The sequence below is a fragment of the Colias croceus genome, chromosome 17 (assembly GCF_905220415.1).
Source record: "Colias croceus chromosome 17, ilColCroc2.1".
NCBI lineage: Eukaryota > Metazoa > Arthropoda > Insecta > Lepidoptera > Pieridae > Colias > Colias croceus.
Genome location: NC_059553.1, coordinates 5,990,254 through 6,012,082, shown reverse-complemented (window position 1 = coordinate 6,012,082; position 21,829 = coordinate 5,990,254). Strand labels below are relative to the sequence as shown.

At 34.6% G+C, this 21,829-nt stretch overlaps 1 protein-coding gene across 2 annotated transcripts in view; it reads right to left on the bottom strand.

Moving 5' to 3' along the window:
* Positions 1–1,353: 1,353 nt before the first annotated feature.
* LOC123698927 (farnesyl pyrophosphate synthase-like) overlaps positions 1,354–21,829 on the bottom strand; it is a 28,643-nt gene continuing 8,167 nt past the window's right edge. For both annotated transcript variants that reach the window (XM_045645753.1, XM_045645752.1), the window contains exons 4-7: positions 5,031–5,171; positions 4,030–4,233; positions 3,165–3,404; positions 1,354–2,967 (exon numbers count right to left, since the gene is read on the bottom strand). In XM_045645753.1, the coding sequence (XP_045501709.1) occupies positions 2,626–2,967; positions 3,165–3,404; positions 4,030–4,233; positions 5,031–5,171 (927 nt within the window). In that variant the 3' untranslated portion in view covers positions 1,354–2,625. The remainder of the gene's footprint in view (positions 2,968–3,164; positions 3,405–4,029; positions 4,234–5,030; positions 5,172–21,829) is intronic.

Here is a 21,829-nt window from a genome sequence, read left to right as displayed (position 1 = left end):
CGCGTTGCAGCATATAAGTCGCGAATTTTACTTTTTCAAAAAAAAAAAAGTTTAAATAAACAAAAAAGGTAATTTTATTTTACAAAAAAAGGTCTCTTTTCATTTTTGTCGAAAGTTAAAACTTTTTTTACTTGAAGCATTATAAAAACTCAAACTCCCGGTTTTTTGAGTATATCTCGAAAACTGAGGGTGTCAAGAAAGATTGATATGAAATAACGATGATTAAAAAAAAGAAACCCACAAACCTTTTTCGGTCAGATTAAGAGAACCCACCAACATTTTTGTCAGATTAAGAAAATATGCTTTCAGGATACCGAGATAAACCTCCCCTATGAAAATCTGACGCGCTCGAGTATTTCAAAAAGGACTTTTTTTTCTGCATTTTCAAAAATTCATCGTAACTTATCGTCACGCCGTAATCGTCAGTTTTTTTAAGGGGAGCTTCCTTGGGGCCTACTTAACACCCCTTCCGAAAATCTGACGCGCTCAAGTAAATTTTTTTTTTTGTGCATTTTTGACGAATTTATATGCCTAGCCCCACCACGCAAACCGGCAGATTAGTGTACCGTTGTTATCAGAGGCACTTGGGGCATACGTAGTATGAATATCTGACGCGCTCGAGAATGCCCAAGTAACTGTTTTTTTTTTAATTTTTGAAAATCCGTACATGCCAAACCCACCGCTAAAATGGTTTTTACCATAGAAGCTTTTCTTTTCGAAATTATTTTTTCTTTCGATTTTGATAAGTCTCGACGACGCCGTTGAATTACGCCATTTAGCTACCTCGCCTCCCTATCTATATAAATTATGAGAGCTTTCATATTATCTACAACGCACCCATTTTACAATTCAAGTCTACTCTTAAACTAGAATCGTATTTATTTTTGAACATACTGTATAGTAAAATTGCATAAGTGTGAGTACTGTGAAGATGCCAGCTTTCCTTAATCGGCAAATACACTTCTGTAAACTACAAATAATAATTACAATAGATATTACAAACATAAACCCGTTTTCATACTCTACACAATAACATACCGAATATTATCATAAAAAGACAATAATATAAATGTATTATGTATTTACTAAAGATTAAACACTACATAAAAATGAATGTCCGGTACAAAAATTTAATTTGGTACCTAAGTATACAACATACGTTGGCGCTTCATACAAAAATATATAAATATAAATATTTTTTCCTTATAACTTTAGCACCATGATAGAGAATGCAATCTTAGAAGAGATCTTTTCTTCAGAGGTTAACGCCTGAAGACTTGACTTGTGTTATTTAATCGTCATAATTTACCTTATCAATTAATGTGAAAATTTGACCTTTCTTTCTCTTTATTACAAAATGGAATAACACAAGCTACTTTTTATTTACATACTACGGGCGACATTTTTTATCGAGGTCAGTATATAAGTAAACATTAAACAAACGGTTGTTTGTTTATCTTAATTAAAAACTGCCAAAAAAATATTAAAAGTTCGTTAAATATCTAGTGCAAGATTGCATTTTCTACACTAAACAGATATTATAGAAATACCCACAGAAATATGCAAGAAATTACTTATCTTTGACCCCGCAACAAATTACAACTTTCCATTATCTATATGTATTTAAAAACTCAGTCAAATAGGTAAAATCAGGAAAATGTCTAAAAAACCTGCACGTGCCGAATTTTAATAATAAAAAAACAACAAAAATTTCTTTCATATGAACAATACTTATTATTTAACCCTTTACGTGCCTACGACCGTAATGAAAAAAAATGTTTACATAGGTCAAAAATAGAAAGAGGTCAATGGATAATATTCTGGTAAATAAACTTATATACAGCGCGTTTTATTCATACCTGAATTACTAAAATTCGACATTTAAATAAAAAATTGTTAATATACACCCAAAAAATAAATTTTGACTAATAAATGCCCAGTTAAACGTTAATAAAATGCTTAAAATGTATGTGACAGACTAGCATAATTTTTTTATAATTATTTGTCAAACCAAAATATTATTACAAAAATAGATGAAAATATGTCAATTAAATAAAGGTAGATTATTTATATAAATCAATATTTTTTACGTCTTTATATTATTTTGGTATTCAGTAAGTCTTCGATTGCCTGGTAAAGGAAATGAAAGAACTTTGGCTTTAAAGCATATGGAAGTAACAAACCATACAAACTTCAACAATTAATGTAAATTCTTAAATATAATGATTTACCAAACTTTACAAACTTCTTATCAAAATTATGGATGGATAAGATTCGCATAGACATTGACACCTCAGACAATACTGTTTCTGTATAAAATTAACCAGGCAATCGAGACTCTTTTATAGAAAATATGATAAAAACATTTATATCTATGCTAAAATTGAATGACACTTTCTGATATATCTATATTTATGATATATCTGATATATGGAAGAACATTTCAGCTTCCACAATACCATATATAAAAACATCGATAACGTCTTTCTACATTTCAATATCCTAACCAAAAACACCAATTCCTTAAACTTTGACATCAAGATAAAAAAATACGCACATATTTCGCATAACTACAACTAATTACCAAATAGCTTCATACACTTCTTAATACGCATAAAAAAAACTTTATTTCTTTCTATCATGCAGCATGGCCAATAGTTTCATAAACAATTCGGGCATGGCGCCCGAGTCGGACGGTAGCTGTTGCGTCATTTTCAAGATGGCGTCGTATCTCTGTCGTTCTTCGGTTCTGTAGTGTTCAGGTAACCCTAGTTCCTCGTAAAGCCGCTTGATGCGCTCGATGTGCGCTGGTTCGTGGCTGCTATAGCAAGCTACGAACACTTTCTTCTGCGCCGGTGTCAAGCGCTGCAGCGCTTCAACGGCCAGCCAGGAACATTTACCCTCCTGTATATCTGTACCCTTCTTACCTAGTATGTGCTCGGGGCTGTAGCAGTCCAGGAAGTCGTCCTATGTATACAAAATATTTTTATTACTTACTGTAAAAAGACATACCGAATTTTATGAAAATTTTTGGATAGTCAAATATTTTGAACTGCAATAAAATCAGTAATGTCAGTAACTTGAAGAAATTGATTGATACATTATTGATTTACATATTATGTATTTTATTTTTAATACTACTATGTAACACGAGCAATACTCACTTGCATTTGAAACAGATGCCCCAGATCCAAGCAAATTTTTTCAGCTCTGTCAAACGTGTCTTGGGTCATATTATTCATCAATAGCATTCCCAAGAAAACTGGCAACTTGAAGGTATAGAACGCTGTTTTATATTTGACGATGGCGGCATAACGTTCTCTTGTGAATAGACTATAGTCAGATTTGCTTCTATTGCCCATTGTGAAGTCCAGGTGTTGGCCGATAGCCGTGTTGAATAACGTCTGAAATTAAATCATATATCCATCTTATAAAAAAATTTAAAATTAATATGGTTTGTATAAATATTATAAAACAACAAATAAACTATTTCAAATAACCTTCATGACACATAAAAACTAATCATCATTTTTTTTGCAATTGTTGCGATAGTAAATGCATTTGCATTAACACTTTATTCTTTTGAACGTCACGACATCACGCCGTTTTGATATCATCGTTTATGTAGGTACCTATTACTTTAGAAATGACAAATTTTATGTAATGAATAAAATTCATCTTCAGAAAAGCAAATCAGAAAATATGTATTTTTGAGAAAATTTATAGTGGGATATTATCAGACAGTAAATCTTTTTAAGCCATTGACCACCGAGCGGCCCATTGAGACCACGACACAATAGATTTTCTATTGTGTCTGTGATTCCGGGGGCTGAGGCATTATTATCTTACACACACATAAACTTAAATAAATACCCTAAGTTATCTCATCTGTGTTTCTATTTATTAATTTCTTTCCGTATTATATGCTGTGTTTCGTTGTTATTCCTGTACATGAATAAAATATGTTTGTCAATGAGTATGTCTATACAATTTACTTTCAACCCCTTAATACCCATTTCCCATACTAACCTCGTTAAACAAATGCACGATATCCTTATAAGTGGGCAGTTTACCACAATACACTTTAAGTATTTCATACATAGCGGATTGTACGAGATTGCAGTCGTTAACAGCGCCCATACCAACGTCCGGCAATTTGTACCAGCATGGATACCCCCTTCGTGTAGACGAGCTGTCCATTATATCGTCCATTATCAAGAAATACGCTTGCAGCTGGAAAATAAGAATAACTTAAAGAAAAGTAGAAAAAGAGCATGTGTGCCGAGCACACGTGTCAGTAGTGAAACTTCTTTGGCAAAATTCAAAGATACCAAAAGTCGCCTCTATGACGTGATACCAAGACCCAAAGAAGTTTCACTTCAAAAAGTTCACTACATAATCTCCATAAAATAAAATGAATTTCGTTGGAATGATTTTAGCATTGGCATTTTGAGTCATGGACTCTATATGAGTAGAGAAGAATCGATTTTATGTTTACATCAACAATAGTAAAATGATTAGAACAACTAAGAAATAAGTTTACACCTAAATATATATAAGTATATATTTAGGTGTAAACTTATATACTATAATTAAATACTTATACTTATTATTGTTTACAAAGTGGATACAATTGCAAAATTAGCAGAAGATTGAGCACAATTATGCATGTATAACGCAATAGGGCGAGAGATCAATAATAGATTGTGAGTACTCATGTTAGTTATCTAGCTTACAATGTTTACTAACATAAAAACTGATTGACCTTAGCATTTGTAAAGATACAAATTAACCTCTGAGGAAATCAGCATCATTCATCATCTTTAGTACTTTTTAAAGCACATAATGTTATTGCAGTTTATATCGTTTGATAGCGTTTATAGTTTCAAAAATACCTTTTAACGTCATCTTTATTTGTTGAAGACGTTATCGTAGAAATAAGATCGTCACATACATATATGAAAAAGTTAATTTACTACGTCTGCGTCCTAACTCACAACACTCCTTTTCCAGTTAAAATCAATTCTTACCATTTCTACACACCATCCGAGTACTCTTATTAGTCTCAAGGATTCCTCCGTTATATTTTCAGGTCGTTCTAACGTTTCATATGCAAATATCGTCGATAAGCCTCGTGCCTTTTTGCCCCCGCGTAGATTGTATTCTAAGACCTGAAAAAAAGTATTTAACATAACAAAAAGTACAGTACAATAGACTACAAGGCAAGAAAATCATAAATGCATAGTTTTACATTTAAATGTGTAGATGTTATCATATGAAGACATATGGTGTGATCATGAAAGATAAGAAAAAAATATATTTTTCAATATTAAATGACTTAGGAAGAAGGAAACGTTTGATACTAGTCAAAAATAATACGGGCTCAGTGTTTAAGGTGAACATTCGTGCTAATTTGGACGAATCTGTCCCATTTATCCCAGTAAGAGAAAAAACGTCGTACAGTACGACTCGTTCTGTAGTTTTTGCTTATAAATATATAAGAAAGTCATTACATTTATATGTAATCCAAAATGGATGGAAATTATTCAACTGCTGCTTCCCGGACAATTATCAAGTGATCGGCTCGACATTACCACGCGTGTTTTCAAGCAATGAGTTACATTAAAGCAACACATCTTTCGGATTATTCCATGATGGATGTATTCAATCGAATGAAAAAAATCAGGCTCAGCATGCACACATTTTAATTTGGTTAGTCGAAAGAATTCGGTCAGATAAAATAGATGATATTGTAAACCGATCCAGACCGACATTATGTTGCAATCACGAACATGATTCATGGACCGTGTGGCACCATCAACCGCCAATCACCATGCATGGTTGACAGCGAGTGTTCAAAAGGTATCCACGAAAATTTACTGTAGGTACCTAGAGACTATCACAGGCAATACGATGATAAAGAATAAAAAGAGTTAATCCGAGTACATCCCAGGCTGCAAAACGTAGTTTAATTCAATAATTTTTCTCAGGCACGTGTATGAAGTAATTAAGTATCTAATTATTGTTTTTTTTTTATTCTATTTACTTATACTTATGTGTTACTCATCGAAATAAAATGCTGTTATATATCTTCATACATCATATACATCCATCATGGAATAATCCGAAAGATGTGTTGCTATGTAACTCATTGCTTGAAAACGCAATTTAGCTTGGTTCAACCGAATGAGTCAGGGGCTCGGTTTCAATTTTAACGTTATAAAGCTAGCTACTCACGATTCAATTTCAGCAACAATCTGTTGACACAATCTGCAGTGAGCCGGCAGATTGTGTCGTCAATAGTATAGTTGAGGGCACGTTGGGGGTGTAACACCCAACATGTTGCGAATTGCATCGGCGCGGAAGCAACCAGACAAATTGTCTCAGCAGATTGTGTGCGTGTTGAAACGTGAGTATTTTGATTGCTCCAATCTCGGCTCAATCGCGCTGCCGCGATAACTAAGAATGCAGTAATCGCAAAATGGCGGTTTTGAGATAAACGCGGGAAAGACATTTTTACATATTTGAGGAAGATGTTTATATTTTATAGCCCTTGAAATCTATCAATAAAATTGGAAAAAATACAAGCTTTACAAAGATAATTATCTTATATTTCATAAATTAGTATATATCCATTAATAATGCGTATTATTGCGTTAAGGTTTAGCATCAGGGCTCAGGCCAGGCATCAACGTGACGCGGAATGAAATTGTGTCATCAGATTGAGGGTTGGATGAATCGTGAGTAGAGAACGCTCAATCGCGACTGCAACAAATTGTGTCAGCAGATTGTGGGTTGTGTTGAACCGTGAGTAGGACCTTTAATATTATTATTTCAACGCAATACCTATAGTTGAAGCAGTCAACGAAATCGCAACAAATAATTGTCAGAATTTTTACATTTTTATAGATTTTTTTTTAAATAATTAATCGAACTATCCTTCTTGGTTAGTTTCCTCACCGAAAATACCTTATCAATTTCTAAAAGCACGCGTAAACACAAATATTTGAGGAATTTTTATGTATCTGCCTTAATTGCACTTTTCAATAATTGATTTAAAAAAATACAGACACAAGTTTATTCACCCTTTTTACTTTTTAATTATTTAAGAGCTAGCGCGCACGAGCAACTTTGTCTCCGCAACTATTTTGTCTCTCCCATAGTCCCATCAATTGTATGGGGAGTTGCGTCGCTACGTGCGCGCACTTTCATACTAGCCCATGGGTGGAGAAACAAAATAGTTGCGGAGACAAAGTTGCTCGTGCGCGCTACCTCTTACACACAATACATTTTTGAACGCATGAATGTCAAACATGATTGACATATACGAAAATCAAAATTTTGGGAAAATATTTATTGGTCTAGTTTTTGTTGTTTTCATTATTATTATATTTTATTCTGCTATTCTGGGCGGAGACAAATCCAACAAATCTAAAACCATGAAAATTGGTTCAGCAGATCTCGAGTTATAAGTGTTGGAACATACACGACTTTCTTTTATATATATATATATATATATATATATATAGATATCTCCATGGGCACTATGTTGATCAAACGTGCCATATAGTTAGTAATTATTTGATCCGTTTTCACTTGTTGATCCGGTTGGTATTTGTGGATCCATTGCCACACCACCGTCCGTATGTGGATCCGAACGGAGCCACAAGTGTAACCATCAGTAATAATAATAATTAGATACGTGCTTTTTATACAAATCCACCTTTTTTGCGTTTAAGCTCTTGTTGATCCGATTCAAATGAGCCAATCAGAGCCCACCGAGCTCAGCCATTGGTCGCTTGCGGCCTTAGCCATTTGAAGGTTTAAAGACATTTATTTCCGTTATAGAAACGTATGTTGCCGTTCGCCTTCCATAATTTGTTCGGATCTTCGGGAGGGCAAGATAGCTAGCTCGTCTATTAGGATAGTGGCGATTTGATGTTGAGATTATAATATTTGTATTTATGTTTTTATGTAGCGCTTTTCGGATGAACATACACGTATAATTGTTTTAAATTCATTATTTTAGTGTCGTCGTAGATTTTATTTGTAGAAGTTAAAAAAGGATAGTTTAAGATGATTTAATGATTTTATTTTGTAAAATTTGGAGTGGCGCTAATTTATTTTTGTAAGCACTCCCCCAGACTTCTATTAAATACATTAGGTGCGGCTTTGGTAACGTGTTGTAGATGGTGTGGCGTAATTTATGGGGTATGCAAGAAGTAATATTACGCAGAGATCTAAGAAGTGCTGATAATTTATTTTGTAGATGGTCGATGTGATAATTCAATTTCAGAGAGCTGCCGATTCGCAAATCTAGGTTATTTCTCGTGGGTTTTATGTTCTAATACAACACCGTTAATTTTAAATGGAGCGTATGGCGGAATAATTTTGTTATGAGCTTTGAATTTAGATATATTTATTTTTAGGAGATTGCATTGAAACCATTTATTTAATTCATTTTGTGCTTGCGCTATCATATCATGTATAGAGGGAACAAAATAAAACAGACAAGTGTCATCCGCATAAAGTGTTAGGTGACCATTTAGCTTTAAATCTTTTAAATTATTAATATAAATTAAAAAAAGCAATGGGCCTAGAATCGAACCATGTATGCCACATGTAATTGGTATATTTGTGAAATATTTATCGATTTTTTAAATATGATTTCAGCATATCTAGTGCTTTACCATTAATGTTAATGGATGTTAATTTCTTTATTAAAAGTTCGTGAAAAACGGTATCGAAGGCCTTTTGTAGGTCAATAAACACTCCCAAAACTATATTGTTTGTGTCAATGTTCTGTTTCATTTAAATAGTTAGGTCCATAGTCGCTGACAGAGTGTTACTTTTTGGCTTAAATCCGTATTGACGCACTGAAATAAAATTAAATGAGTCTAAATATTTTTCTAATCTCGTGTGTAAAATTTTCTCCGATATTTTTGACAATACTGGCAAAACCGAAATTGGCCTATAGTTACCAGGTTCAAATTTTGAGCCACTCTTATAGATAGGAGTTACCTTCGCTATTTTTAACGAGTCCGGAAAACGTCTTTGAATTATGGCTTGGTTAAAACAGTCGCTTAAGGTATGATTTAATTTTTCTTTGATGCATTTAATTGCTTTTGTAGTAATACCATCAACACCAGCTGTACTACAGTTTGAAGTAAGTTTTTAAGCTTATTTATAATTATATATTTTTACTGGCTTCGGTAGGTCTGAACTTATTAGTGAGGTAATTTTTAAAATTTCGTAGTTGTCTTTAGATTTCCTCTCCTCTGAGTTATAAAATGTCAATTCTGGGAAACCAGCAAAAATTACATTTTTTTCGCGGCTCTTTCTGTCCCGTAGTTCCTTGATTAAGTTTTTATTTATATGAAGTTGATTTTTAGACGTAAAACCCGATGAGTTGGCTCATGACTGACTGATTTATTGATTGAAGATTTAATTTCAGTAATTTTATTTTACTCTCACCCTGGTTTATCTGGGATTCTAATTGAGAAATAGTACTCTTCAATAATATGTTTTGTTCAGTAATTATCATACATGCTCATGACTTAATTTCATTGATTTGATTCGTATTTTGGCGAATTAAATTCAAAGATTGTTCGTTGGACGATTTAATTTCGGTAATTTGTGTTTTTACCTCAGAAATGTTTTCATGAATTTTGTTTACTATTTTGTTCATTTGAGCATACATATTTTTCAAGTAATGTAACGGTATACGGCTCAACTCCGACCGAATATCCTTCATATCATCACTAAATCTGCAATCTTGTTCTAGCGGTTGTTTCCGTTTTCCGTAAGTAATTTGAGTATCAGTTGGCGTAGAACTCGTAGGAAACGAACTTAGCTTCGATAGATCGGGATGCGATCCATCGGTAGTACCCACTGCACCACTGCTTTGTGGTTTTTGTGGTTAAACGTGTTGGCGATCTGCGTACACTCATATTTACTCCGCAATGGATAATTTGTGCAGGAATATGAGTCGTCATTTGTTTGACCTAAATCTAACATTTTAATTATTTTATCAGATTGATATCAGAATCAGGGCAAAGGCGAACGCTACATGTCAATAAATATTATGATAATTATCTTGATCTTTACTGATGATTCAAGAGGTAGGTTGTTATTTGTAGGATGCATACTACTTGAGAATTATCACCGTCACTGTATGACGAAAGGTTCGTAAATATCTATCTTTTTAGGGTTCCGTATTTTTAGTTTCACAACATTTTCTATAAGTTTCAATTGAATTACGGTCAACTTCTTCAACTTGCATAAAACTCAGGAGATTTTTTGGTAGCCCTAATTTCATATCCCCATGTCAATGTCATGCAAGTGCATATAAATGGAACAGATCAACATACGACTTATGATTTGGTATATAAAACGGAGTCAAGAAGTATTTGAGCATTTCAAAATTTGAACCGTTACGAAGTCGAGTTCGTCTAGTCTAGGCGGATTTAGCAATGTATGGAACATTAACTAACTATAATATGTTTGTGTACGGAGCCAACAAATACTGTAGAGTTTACGAAAAATTAATCTACGTTACTTAATATACAGTTTCGTTTTGTCGGATCAAATAAAGCTGTAATTTTGATAATATAAATGATAATGATCAACATACGACTTTGGATTTGGTATATAAAACGGAGCCAACAAGTGTTTATGGGTTTCTGAATTTCGGCCGTTACGGAGTCGATTCAGTTCGAGATCTTAGCAATAAAAATGTTGAGTATATCAATTTCTCCATGAATACGTTTGGCAACGTCGCTCAAATATTTGCGCCGTTGCCACTCCGGGCCAGATCTATGCAACCGGAGTCGAGTAATATGGGGGAAAAGGTGGAGTCGGCAATATATATATATATATATATATATATATATATATAGATATCTCCATGGGCACTATGTTGATCAAACGTGCCATATAGTTAGTAATTATTTGATCCGTTTTCACTTGTTGATCCGGTTGGTATTTGTGGATCCATTGCCACACCACCGTCCGTATTTGGATCCGAACGGAGCCACAAGTGTCACCATCAGTAATAATAATAATTACGTGCTTTTTATACAAATCCACCTTTTTTGCGTTTTAGCTCTTGTTGATCCGATTCAAATGAGCCAATCAGAGCCCACCGAGCTCAGCCATTGGTCGCTTGCGGCCTTAGCCATTTGAAGGTTTAAAGACATTTATTCCCGTTATAGAAACGTATGTTGCCGTTCGCCTTCCATAATTTGTTCGGATCTTCGGGAGGGCAAGATAGCTAGCTCGTCTATTAGGATAGTGGCGATTTGATGTTGAGAATATAATATTTGTATTTATGTTTTTATGTAGCGCTTTGCGGATGAACATACACGTATTATAAAAGTATAATTGTTTTAAAATCATTATTTTAGTGTCGTCGTAGATTTTTTTTATAGTTATAGTTATAGTTATATATTCTTTATTGCACACAATTTTTAATTTACAATACAAGGACATTAGAAGCAATTGGCGGCTTTATTGCTAAATAGCAATTTCTTCCAAGCAACCAGTACAAAGCATGAAATATACAGTTACAAATATGGGAAGATAGTGTACACATAACAAGCAAATAAATAATTAATACAAAAAACATACAAATCAAAATAAACGAAAAAAAAAAAACACAAACAATATCAAAAACATTAAAAATAAAACACAACAAAGAAAAACAGCACAGAAAATTAGCAGGTTTGCAAATAATGATTCTTTACCATATTTTTAAAGGACTCAAGCGATTGAGCTTTCCTAATGCTGGTGGGTAGATCATTCCAAAGTTGCACAGCTTTAACAGTAAAAGAAGCGTTAAAAAATTTAGTTGAGTGAACAGGAACACGTAGCATTAGGTTATCATTTGATCGTAGGTTCAAACTCCTGGCAGATAAAAATTCAAAGTTATCTTTTAAATAGCAAGGAATACGAGGATCAAATAGTATGCAGTACAGGAGCGAGAGGACATGAGCATTGCGGCGGTGGCGGATGGGTAGCCATTTAAGCTGCTTCCGAAATGCTGTGACATGGTCAAATTTTCTCAACCCAAATACAAAACGCAGGGCAAGGTTCTGCAAACGTTCGATTTTATCGAGTTGTTCCTGGGTTAGGTTGGAAAAGCACACGTCAGCATAGTCCAGAATGGGCAGCATTAAGGTCTGAGCAAGCATAACTTTGGTGGGAATAGGCAAAAAATTGCGCAGCCTTCTTAAACTAGATGCTGTCCAAAATACTTTTTTACTGATGTTTTTTAACTGCACTGACCATGATAGAGTTTCGTCCATATATAAGCCCAAGTTTTTAACCGATTTTCGGTAAGGCACAACGACGCCATCAATATAGATAGGTGGTAAGGTAGTCCAGTTGATTCTAGCCACCAGACTCTGACTACCAATAATGATGGCTTGTGATTTTAATGGGTTTAATTTGAGACCATGGGAAACACTCCAATCATACACCTTGTTTAGATTGTTGTTTATATCATTAATGGCAGTGTTAATATCAGCTAAAGGCGACTGTGTATATATTTGAAGGTCATCTGCATAAAGATGATAAAGGGAAGTTAGGTGAGGCGTTAAAAAGTTAATAAATATAGCAAACAGAATAGGAGAGAGTACACCACCCTGTGGCACGCCAGCAGATATGTTGCGCCAGGTTGAAAAAGAATTATCGACAAGAATACGTTGCTGGCGGCCAGCCAAGTAACTCTGAAACCATCCAAGAACACTGGGAGATAGGTTTATGGAACGAAGCATGCCTAACAATAAATCAAAATCCACTGTATTGAAGGCATTACTAAAATCTAAAAGTATAAGAACTGTGAGCATCCTGTTGTCCATACCCCAGCGTATGTCATCTGTGATTTTAAGAAGAGCAGTAGTCGTACTATGACCGGGGCGGAAACCGGATTGAAAGGGATCGAGGAGGGAATTTTTATTAAGAAAGAGACTCAGCTGTTGTTGGATAAGGCGTTCTAGGATTTTGGAGAGAAAGGGTAGGATAGAAATAGGCCGATAGTCCGATAAGGAGTTAGGAGTATTTATTTTAGGAAGAGGGATAACATTAGCCTTCTTCCACATATGAGGAAAAACACTAGATGAGATAGAGGAATTAAGGATGTGGGTTATGATAGGAGTGACTATGTCTAGGATTGGAACGATCATTTTACGACTAATGCCATCCACACCGACAGAGTTTGAGGTAATGGACAATATAGTTTTCTCAACTTCAATGATAGAGAAAGAACGAAAATTAAATGGTGGGAAATTAGGAGGGGGCAAAGAAGATAAATAGCTTAAGGTTTTAGTTTTTATATTTACATCCAAAGAACAGACTGAAGTAAAGTGTTGGTTTAATGATTCTAGAGAAATATCTTTAGATAACTTACAATTACTATCCTTACCCACTCCCAATGATTTCAGAAACTTCCAGAGCCTGGCAGGATCACCGTTTTCAACAGAGGTGTGTATGTGACGTCTTTGTGCATCTCTACAAGCTGTGTTACATTTATTACGGATTATTTTATATTTGTCTCGATTGTTATCTGACGGCTTCATCTTATAACGAGCCTTGGACATATTCTTCTTATGCAGAAGAGCTTTTAAATCGTCAGTAAGCCAGGGAGCAGGAAGGTGTTTAATTTTGACTGGTCTTATAGGAGCGTGAACATCATATAAATTAACCATAAAATTGTTAAATATTGAGACTTTATCTTCAACAGATTCAGCCTTTAATAAAACATCCCAATCGATTTTTGAAGCATCATTGCGGAGACAATTTATATCCATTCCACCAAAATTACGCTGCATCAGAATTTTATGCTTTAATTTAGGAAGGCGGAGTCGAAAGGATAGGTAAAGAAGGTCATGGTTTGAAAAAGCATCCGCAGCACACTGACCATGCTTAACAACATAAGTAGGAGAAGAGGTAAGGATGAGGTCAAGTAAGGAAGGTATACAATTTGGGATAATGTGCGTAGCATTAAGTGGGAGCAAGTGTAGGTTGCATGCATCTACCAAGGTTTGTAGTTTTTTAGATCGAGTATCATTTTTTAGCATGCAAGTATTGAAATCTCCCATACAGATTATGTGCTTGTAAATAGAAGATGCATTTTCTAGAATAGTTTCTAAAGACGAGAAATAATTTACATTGAGAGAAGGACTGTAGAATACTCCGAGTAGTAATTTAGTTGAGTCTACGCTGATCTCAATGATGAGGTGCTCAGCGGCATCCGCAGGCGGGGGTTGTGGCGACATACTAACTATAGAGAAGGGAATGCAGTTAGAAAGATAAATGGCGACACCTCCCCCACCACGGCCCACTCTATCGTTGCGGATTAAATTATACCCAGGCAAGGAATATGAGGATGATGATAGGCAAGGTTTTAGCCACGATTCAGAAACCAGAATTGCGCTGATAACTTTTGAATCAAAAGATGAAAGAAGGTCAGGGAAATGTGCTGGGATACTTTGAGCATTAATATGCACAATATTTAAGTTTTTAAGACAATCATGGAAATGGGAAAAAAGGGTTTTTTCAAGGGAGGGAAAGGAAGTACTACAAAAACTATTTTCATCGCTACTACTATTTGAAGATGCCGAATAAAAGATATCACTATTTGCACTGCAGTTAGACATATGAAAGTAACTAGTTACAGTTACTTATAAACACAAAATAAGCTAAACCAGTAATACCAATACCAATACTACCAGCAATATAAGCAAATACAGCAAATAAGAACAAAGAATAAAAAACAAAAAAAAAAATACATTAGAGGTACATACAAAGCCAACAAGAAAAAAAAAAAAAAAAAAAAGAAAAGAAATAGATTAAAATAACATTACATACAAAATATTATAACTATGTTAACTTTACTTAACAAGAACTAAGAACAATTTTCTAAACAAATTTTTAGGTATAATAAACCTAAATGCCAAGGAGCTAGACCAAACAATGCGTACCTCAGATGTCAAAAGGGCATACTATATGACAGGTGTCGACAGCTGTCATAATAATTGTTTACATTACAGAGTTTTGTCAATATTTTTGAAACTAGATATTACAAAAATGCATAACAATTACAAAACGACGGTACTCACAATTGACATTAACTTTTATTATATTAAGCGTGGGTGACTACTAAATATGTTAACCAATAACCGCAAAGTGATTTAATATGAATATTATAACCACATAACAACATACAAAACATACACTGGAGACAAAAGGCACATAGGCAGGCAGGATGAATTGATTTTGAAAACCAGTGAATTGTTACAAACATATAAGTAATAACAGAAAGCAAGAATTAATAACACACAAAACACAGACGGAGGACAAATAGTTAATAAAAAGAGAAATACATACAAAATATGCCGCTTATTGTTTCTTAGTGCATCGTTTAGGTCTGGCATTCTGTGTAACATGGGCTTCTTTGACACCACCACTAGCTTGTGAAGTCAGATCAGACTCCACCTCCGAGTTGGTATGAGGAATGGCATTCAGATCAGATAAACAAGTTACTTGCCGCTTCACACCTTTGGAATCTAATACAATCACAAAGCCATCTCTAGTCCAGCATTTGTTAATCCCAAACTGTTTACGAGCAGCAAGGAATGCTTCGTGCCGCTGCTTGGTGAGGAATTCTGAGATTGTAATTCCAGTAGATTTTAAAGCAGTTTTACCGTACCAGAGTTTATTTTTAGTAGATAAATCACTTAGCTTTACAAGAATAGGCCTTGGTTTGTCCAAACCTGTGCGACCAATACGATGGCATCTGTTTATGTTATTTGTGCTGAAGTCAGGGATTTTAAGATTTGAACGAACAAACTGCACCAGTAACTCAGATGTATCCTCTTGATTTTCTTCAGGCAACCCATGTATTAAGAGTATTTTCTTTCTACTTCTAGTTTCCTGATGATCATATAATTTGAAGAGAAGGTTGACTTGAGCATGAAGATGTTTCAAGGTAGACAGAACAAAATTCCGAAATTCGGAAAATTCTGATGCCAAGCTGTTTGCATTGCAAGCTGGTGCCGCTTTGTTACCCTTCAAAGTGTTTTCAAATTCAGCCATCCGTGTGGTGAACATAGTTGTCATGCTGTCTAATGACTGTTGGATTGAATCCATAGTGGTGATTTATTGATACTGCTGTTATTGCAGGGAGTGAATGTTGTAGTTATATTGCTGGTATGTACTACACACTAGTTAATCATTTAAATCAAACTTAACTTGTTCAAAATGTATTTAAATGAATAAAAATTTATAAGAGCGCAATTTTTACGTGTTGACGTGTACACATCTACCCGCGAAAAAAAGTTTTTTTTTAGTTAAAAGAGGATAGTAAAAGATAGTTTTAATGATTTTATTTTGTAAAATTTGGAGTGGCGCTAATTTATTTTTGTAAGCACTCCCCCATACTTCTATTAAATACATTAGGTGCGGCTTTACTAACGTGTTGTAGATGGTGTGGCGTAATTTATGAGGAATGCAAGAAGTAATATTACGCAGAGATCTAAGAAGTGCTGATAATTTATTTTTTAGGTGGTCGATGTGATGATTCCATTTTAGAGAGCTGTCGATTCGCAAACCTAGTAGATCGGGAGTCATTGACACAAAATTTCGAGTCATTTGTAACAGGATGGCGGTTCTACAGGGGTCTTAGTACGCAATGACAGAAAGAAAAATGATGGTGTGAACGCTGGTACCGGCGGCTTAGTCGCGTGGGCGTTAGTCAAACTCGTCGGAAAAATAGCGAAAGTCAAACGATTTGTAACACAAAAATTTTAGAATTTACCGATAGCCCATAAAAAAGATGTAGACGGTAGTGTCATGCCATACTTTTCCGGTGTGACATAAAGCCCGCCATACCGACGCGAATGCGTTGATTTAAAAAAAAAACAATTCAACCATTGTATTGTGCAATTCAAATCGTATACTTTTATTTTCTTAATCATTTACTTTGTATCCTTTATCATTAGTCACTAAAATTTATTTTGTTAACTTGCCAAATATAATGTAACATGGAATTTGCAAGGGGAGGCACTGCCTTCTGAGATATAGGTGTTAGCTAGTTCAGAAGGCAGAGCAATATTGTAATGTTATATTTGAAGTTACTAAGAAATTTTATTTTATTTATTATTTTATTGGTACCAGGCTAACTTTTGCACAGGTAACCATCGTCGTGCAGCCATTTACGAAAATCACCATGCTTCGCCATACTTTTCAGACGATTCTAAATGGTCGCCATACCGCCGAAATGATTTTGTTTAATTGAATGAAATGTTGAAATGAATGTTTAATTGAATGAATTTTGTTTACTATTTGTTCATTTGAGCATACATATTTTTCAAATAATGTACTAATACGGCTCAACTCCGACCGAATATCCTCATCATATCATCATTACATCTGCAATCTTGTTCTAGCGGTTGTTTCCGTTTTCTGTAAGTAATTTAAGTATCAGTTGGCGTAGAACTCGTAGAAAACGAACTTAGCTTCGATAGATCGGGATGCGATCCACCGGCAGTACCCACTGCACCACTGCTAGTTAAACGTGTTGGCGATCTGCGTACACTCATATTTACTCCGCAATGGATAATTTGTGCAAGAATATGAGTCGTCATTTGTTTTTGACCTAAATCTAACATTTTAATTATTTTATCAGATTGATATCAGAATCAGGGCAAAGGCGAACTCTACACGTCAATAAATATTATGATAATTATCTTGATATTTACTGATGTATCTTGGGAGGGATCACAGCACACCCTACACCATCAATACGTATCGCGTCAGTACTGAAACGTTCTTTGTATGAGCCAGACGTGATGACGGCAAGATAAATATTGCGATGTAGGTCCTGGGATCAGATCACAAGGAGTTCCAGAAATCCAGCGATATACAGGGTTAGTTCTCAATGACCGGCCAAATTTTCAGAAATGGTTCAGAATCGATAACATTTTAGAACTAATGAAAAAAAAAAAAACTTTTTTTTTAATTAGATTTCATTCCTGTCCACCACTAAAAAGCGAACGTGTGGACATTACAAAAGCAACAATTCAGTTCAACAACCTAGATAGGTAGAAGTTAGCACACACATAAATTTGGCAATGCGCGCACGCACACAAGTGCATTGATTCTGGGGGTGTTTACGATTTAGGAAATTTTTAAGACATTTTCAAATGAATGCTATTATTTTTATTTAATTTTATTCGACAATAATGTTTCAAATGCACCTTTGGTTTAATATCTAGATCTTAATTTTAAGTTTTGGCTGGTCATTGAAAACTAACCCTGTATTGTGATCCGTCAATACACTACCCTACACGTCAATAAATATCGTAATCCGATAGTAAATATTGACGGATCACAATATGGATCTTACGTGTAGCGTTCGCCAAAGAGTTGCCCTGATTCAAGAGGTAGGTTGTTATTTGTAGGCTGCATACTACTTGAGAATTATCACCGTCACTGTATGACGAAAGGTTCGTCCAAATCTATCTTTTTAGGGTTCCGTATTTTTAGTTTCACAACGTTTTCTATAAGTTTCAATTGAATTACGGTCGACTTCTTCAACTGCTATCGTGGTTATCTATTTGAACTATTTGTGATCGATTTTTTAAATATGATTTCAGCATATCTAGTGCTTTACCATAAATATTAATGGATGTTAATTTCTTTATTAAAAGTTCGTGAGAAACGGTATCGAAGGCCTTTTGTAGGTCAATAAACACTCCCAAAACTATATTGTTTGCGTCAATGTTCTGTTTCATATCCCCATGTCAATGTCATGCAAGTGCATATAAATGGAACAGATCAACATACGACTAATGATTTGGTATATAAAACGGAGTCAAGAAGTGTTTAAGCATTTCAAAATTTGAACCGTTACGAAGTCGAGTTCGTCTAGTCTAGGCGGATTTAGCAATGTATGGAAGGTTAACTAACTATAATATGTTTGTGTACGGAGCCAACAAATACTGTAGTGTTTACGAAAAATTAATCTACGTTTCTTAATATACAGTTTCGTTTTGTCGGATCAAATAAGGCTGTAATTTTGATAATATAAATGGATCTGATCAACATACGACTTTGGATTTGGTATATAAAACGGAGCCAACAAGTGTTTATGGGTTTCTGAATTTCGGCCGTTACGGAGTCGATTCAGTTCGAGATCTTAGCAATAAAAATGTTGAGTATATCAACTTCTCCACGAATACGTTTGGCAACATCGCCCAAAACTTTGCGCCGTTGCCACTCCGGGCAAGATCTATGCAACCGGAGTCGAGTAATATTGGGGTAAAGGTGGAGTCAGGAATGCACGGCAGTCGGGCTGGATCAACTTAGTGCCCAAGTTGGTATTTATATATATATATATATATATATCTAATATATAAAAATCAATGCCACTTTTCGTTGTAATTCCATAACTCGAGAACGGCTGAACCGATTTCGATAATTCTTTTTTTATTATATTCCTTGAAGTACGAGGATGGTTCTTATGTAGAGAAAACGTAAACATGTACCACGGGCGAAGCCGGGGCGGACCGCTAGTATATATATAGATATCTCCACGGGCACATATATATATATATATATATATATATATATATATATAGATATATAGATTTATTTTGTATTCCATTCATAAAAGCCTAAATTAGTTCCAAGCCCAATAGTCCAAAGGTAACACGACATTCATTGACTGGGCGGTACGAAGTTCGCCGGGCCAGCTAGTGTAATATATAAAAGCAAAACGTAACATTAGTTATAGTATTATATTATTGATTGAAAGTATTGTATTATATTCTTATTCAACAATACCCTTTGTTTGCGTTTAATTGGTTTAATTAGATGCGTACTAACCATTTTTATGTTTTGTTAGGAAAATATTAATGTCGTCGTATGGACACAGATAAAGATACTTACATAATAATAAATCGGCTATTAGAATATTTTTTGAAATGGTCTATTAAGTACCTGTATCATTCCTATAATAGCTATACAAATTATCTTTCCTCTTTTAATTTACATACAAATTTTTTGATTGTGGTAAGATTGTGGTAGCTACAGTACGCGTCACGTAAAAAGAACGCTGGATGAAAGTAATGAGGTGTGTTTGCACATGGATCGAGTTTTGCACGAAAGCTATGTGCCGATTATTATTTTATTTTTGAACTAGGCTCGCGAATCGTGGCTTCGTAACTACCTATTTGTTAATCTTATACCACCTCATAACACCGGAATAGACCGATAAATCGCCAATGCGCATGCCATCCGTCAGCGTTCTTTTTACTTGACGCGTGTTATAACAGAGGTAACAAGGATAAAAATTTTTGATTTGATGATTCTCAAATATTTATTACTAACTGATTTTTTTTGTTCAATCTCAAGATAAATATAAATAATAATCTAAATTATTCGAAAAACTATTTGTCCTACAAAATCTATGGTTTGATCAAAGAGTCCCCTCTTTCCAATGTGTATCGATAACGAGGTCATCATAAATGATTACTAACCAGCAGATTTTTTTTGTTTTCACTTAGTTAATGTTTATATAATTATTTAAGACATATTATTGTCCTACAAATTGAGTAATAAATATTTGAGAACCATCAAATCAAAAATTTTTATCCTTGTTACCTCTGTTAGCTACCACAATCGAGAGTTTCGTACCAGAAATTATTGGGCGTCTCATCAAAATAAAGCTACTCAAGGAAAATTAGCTTGATAGTAGTTACTTGCAAAAATGGGCGATGGATCCTGAACTATCAGATTTCTGATTAGAATTTTTCATACATTAGGATAGCATTGTAATTATAAATTATGAAATAATACCAAAATTGCAGGGAAAAAGAAGTTTACAACGAGAAAAAAATACAAATTCGAAATATATTTATTTATTTATTTATTTATTTATTCATTCATTTATACATCTTTGACTTACAGTACAAAACATACCAAAACGCACAAAGATAACAATTATTAGAAGGTCTGACTTAAAAATAAGGTACAATTAGAGACAAACGATACAATATTAACATTAAATAGGTCAACTTCAGATTTAGCACGTAAAAATTTATTTAACAAATTGAGTGCATGATGGGTGGGTGCACTCCAAGCGGCTCGCGTCCGGAGCAGGCTCTCCGCGAACAGCGGACGCGAGCGCCACTGCACGGAGCAGCTCGGTGCCCACACACCACAGGCCTCCAGTGCCACGGGATTGTCAATTTTGTTATTTAACAGCAGATAATAATGAACCATAAGCGCGCGCTCGCGTCGTAGTTCCAGTGTATCCATTCCAACCATCCCCGTTACGTACAAGGATGGATATAAGTAGGGATAATATCCATACATCTTCTGGAAAAGGCATCTTGAGAACTTACGTTGAATTTTCTCAATCATTAACTTGTAATTTTTTTCATGTGGGCTCCACACGATAGCGTTATATTCGAGCTTACTACGTACAAATGCATAATAAAGGCTAATGATAACAGTTTTGTCATTAAAACGAGCAGTCTGCCTAAAAATAAATCCAAGGGCTTTATATGCATTCTGGCATAAGTCAATTATGTGGTCATTAAAACTTAAGGTACGATCGAATAATACGCCTAAATCACGAATCGAATTCTCTCTAGCTACAATCCTATCCGAAACTTTATAGCCATAGAGATGTGGAGACTTACTCCTAGTAAAAGTCATTACTTTACATTTTGCCTCATTAAGATCTAAACGGTTCATTTTACTCCATTCGCAGACGCTATTTATATCGTTTTGTAATGCCTGACAATCCTCAATACTACCTATA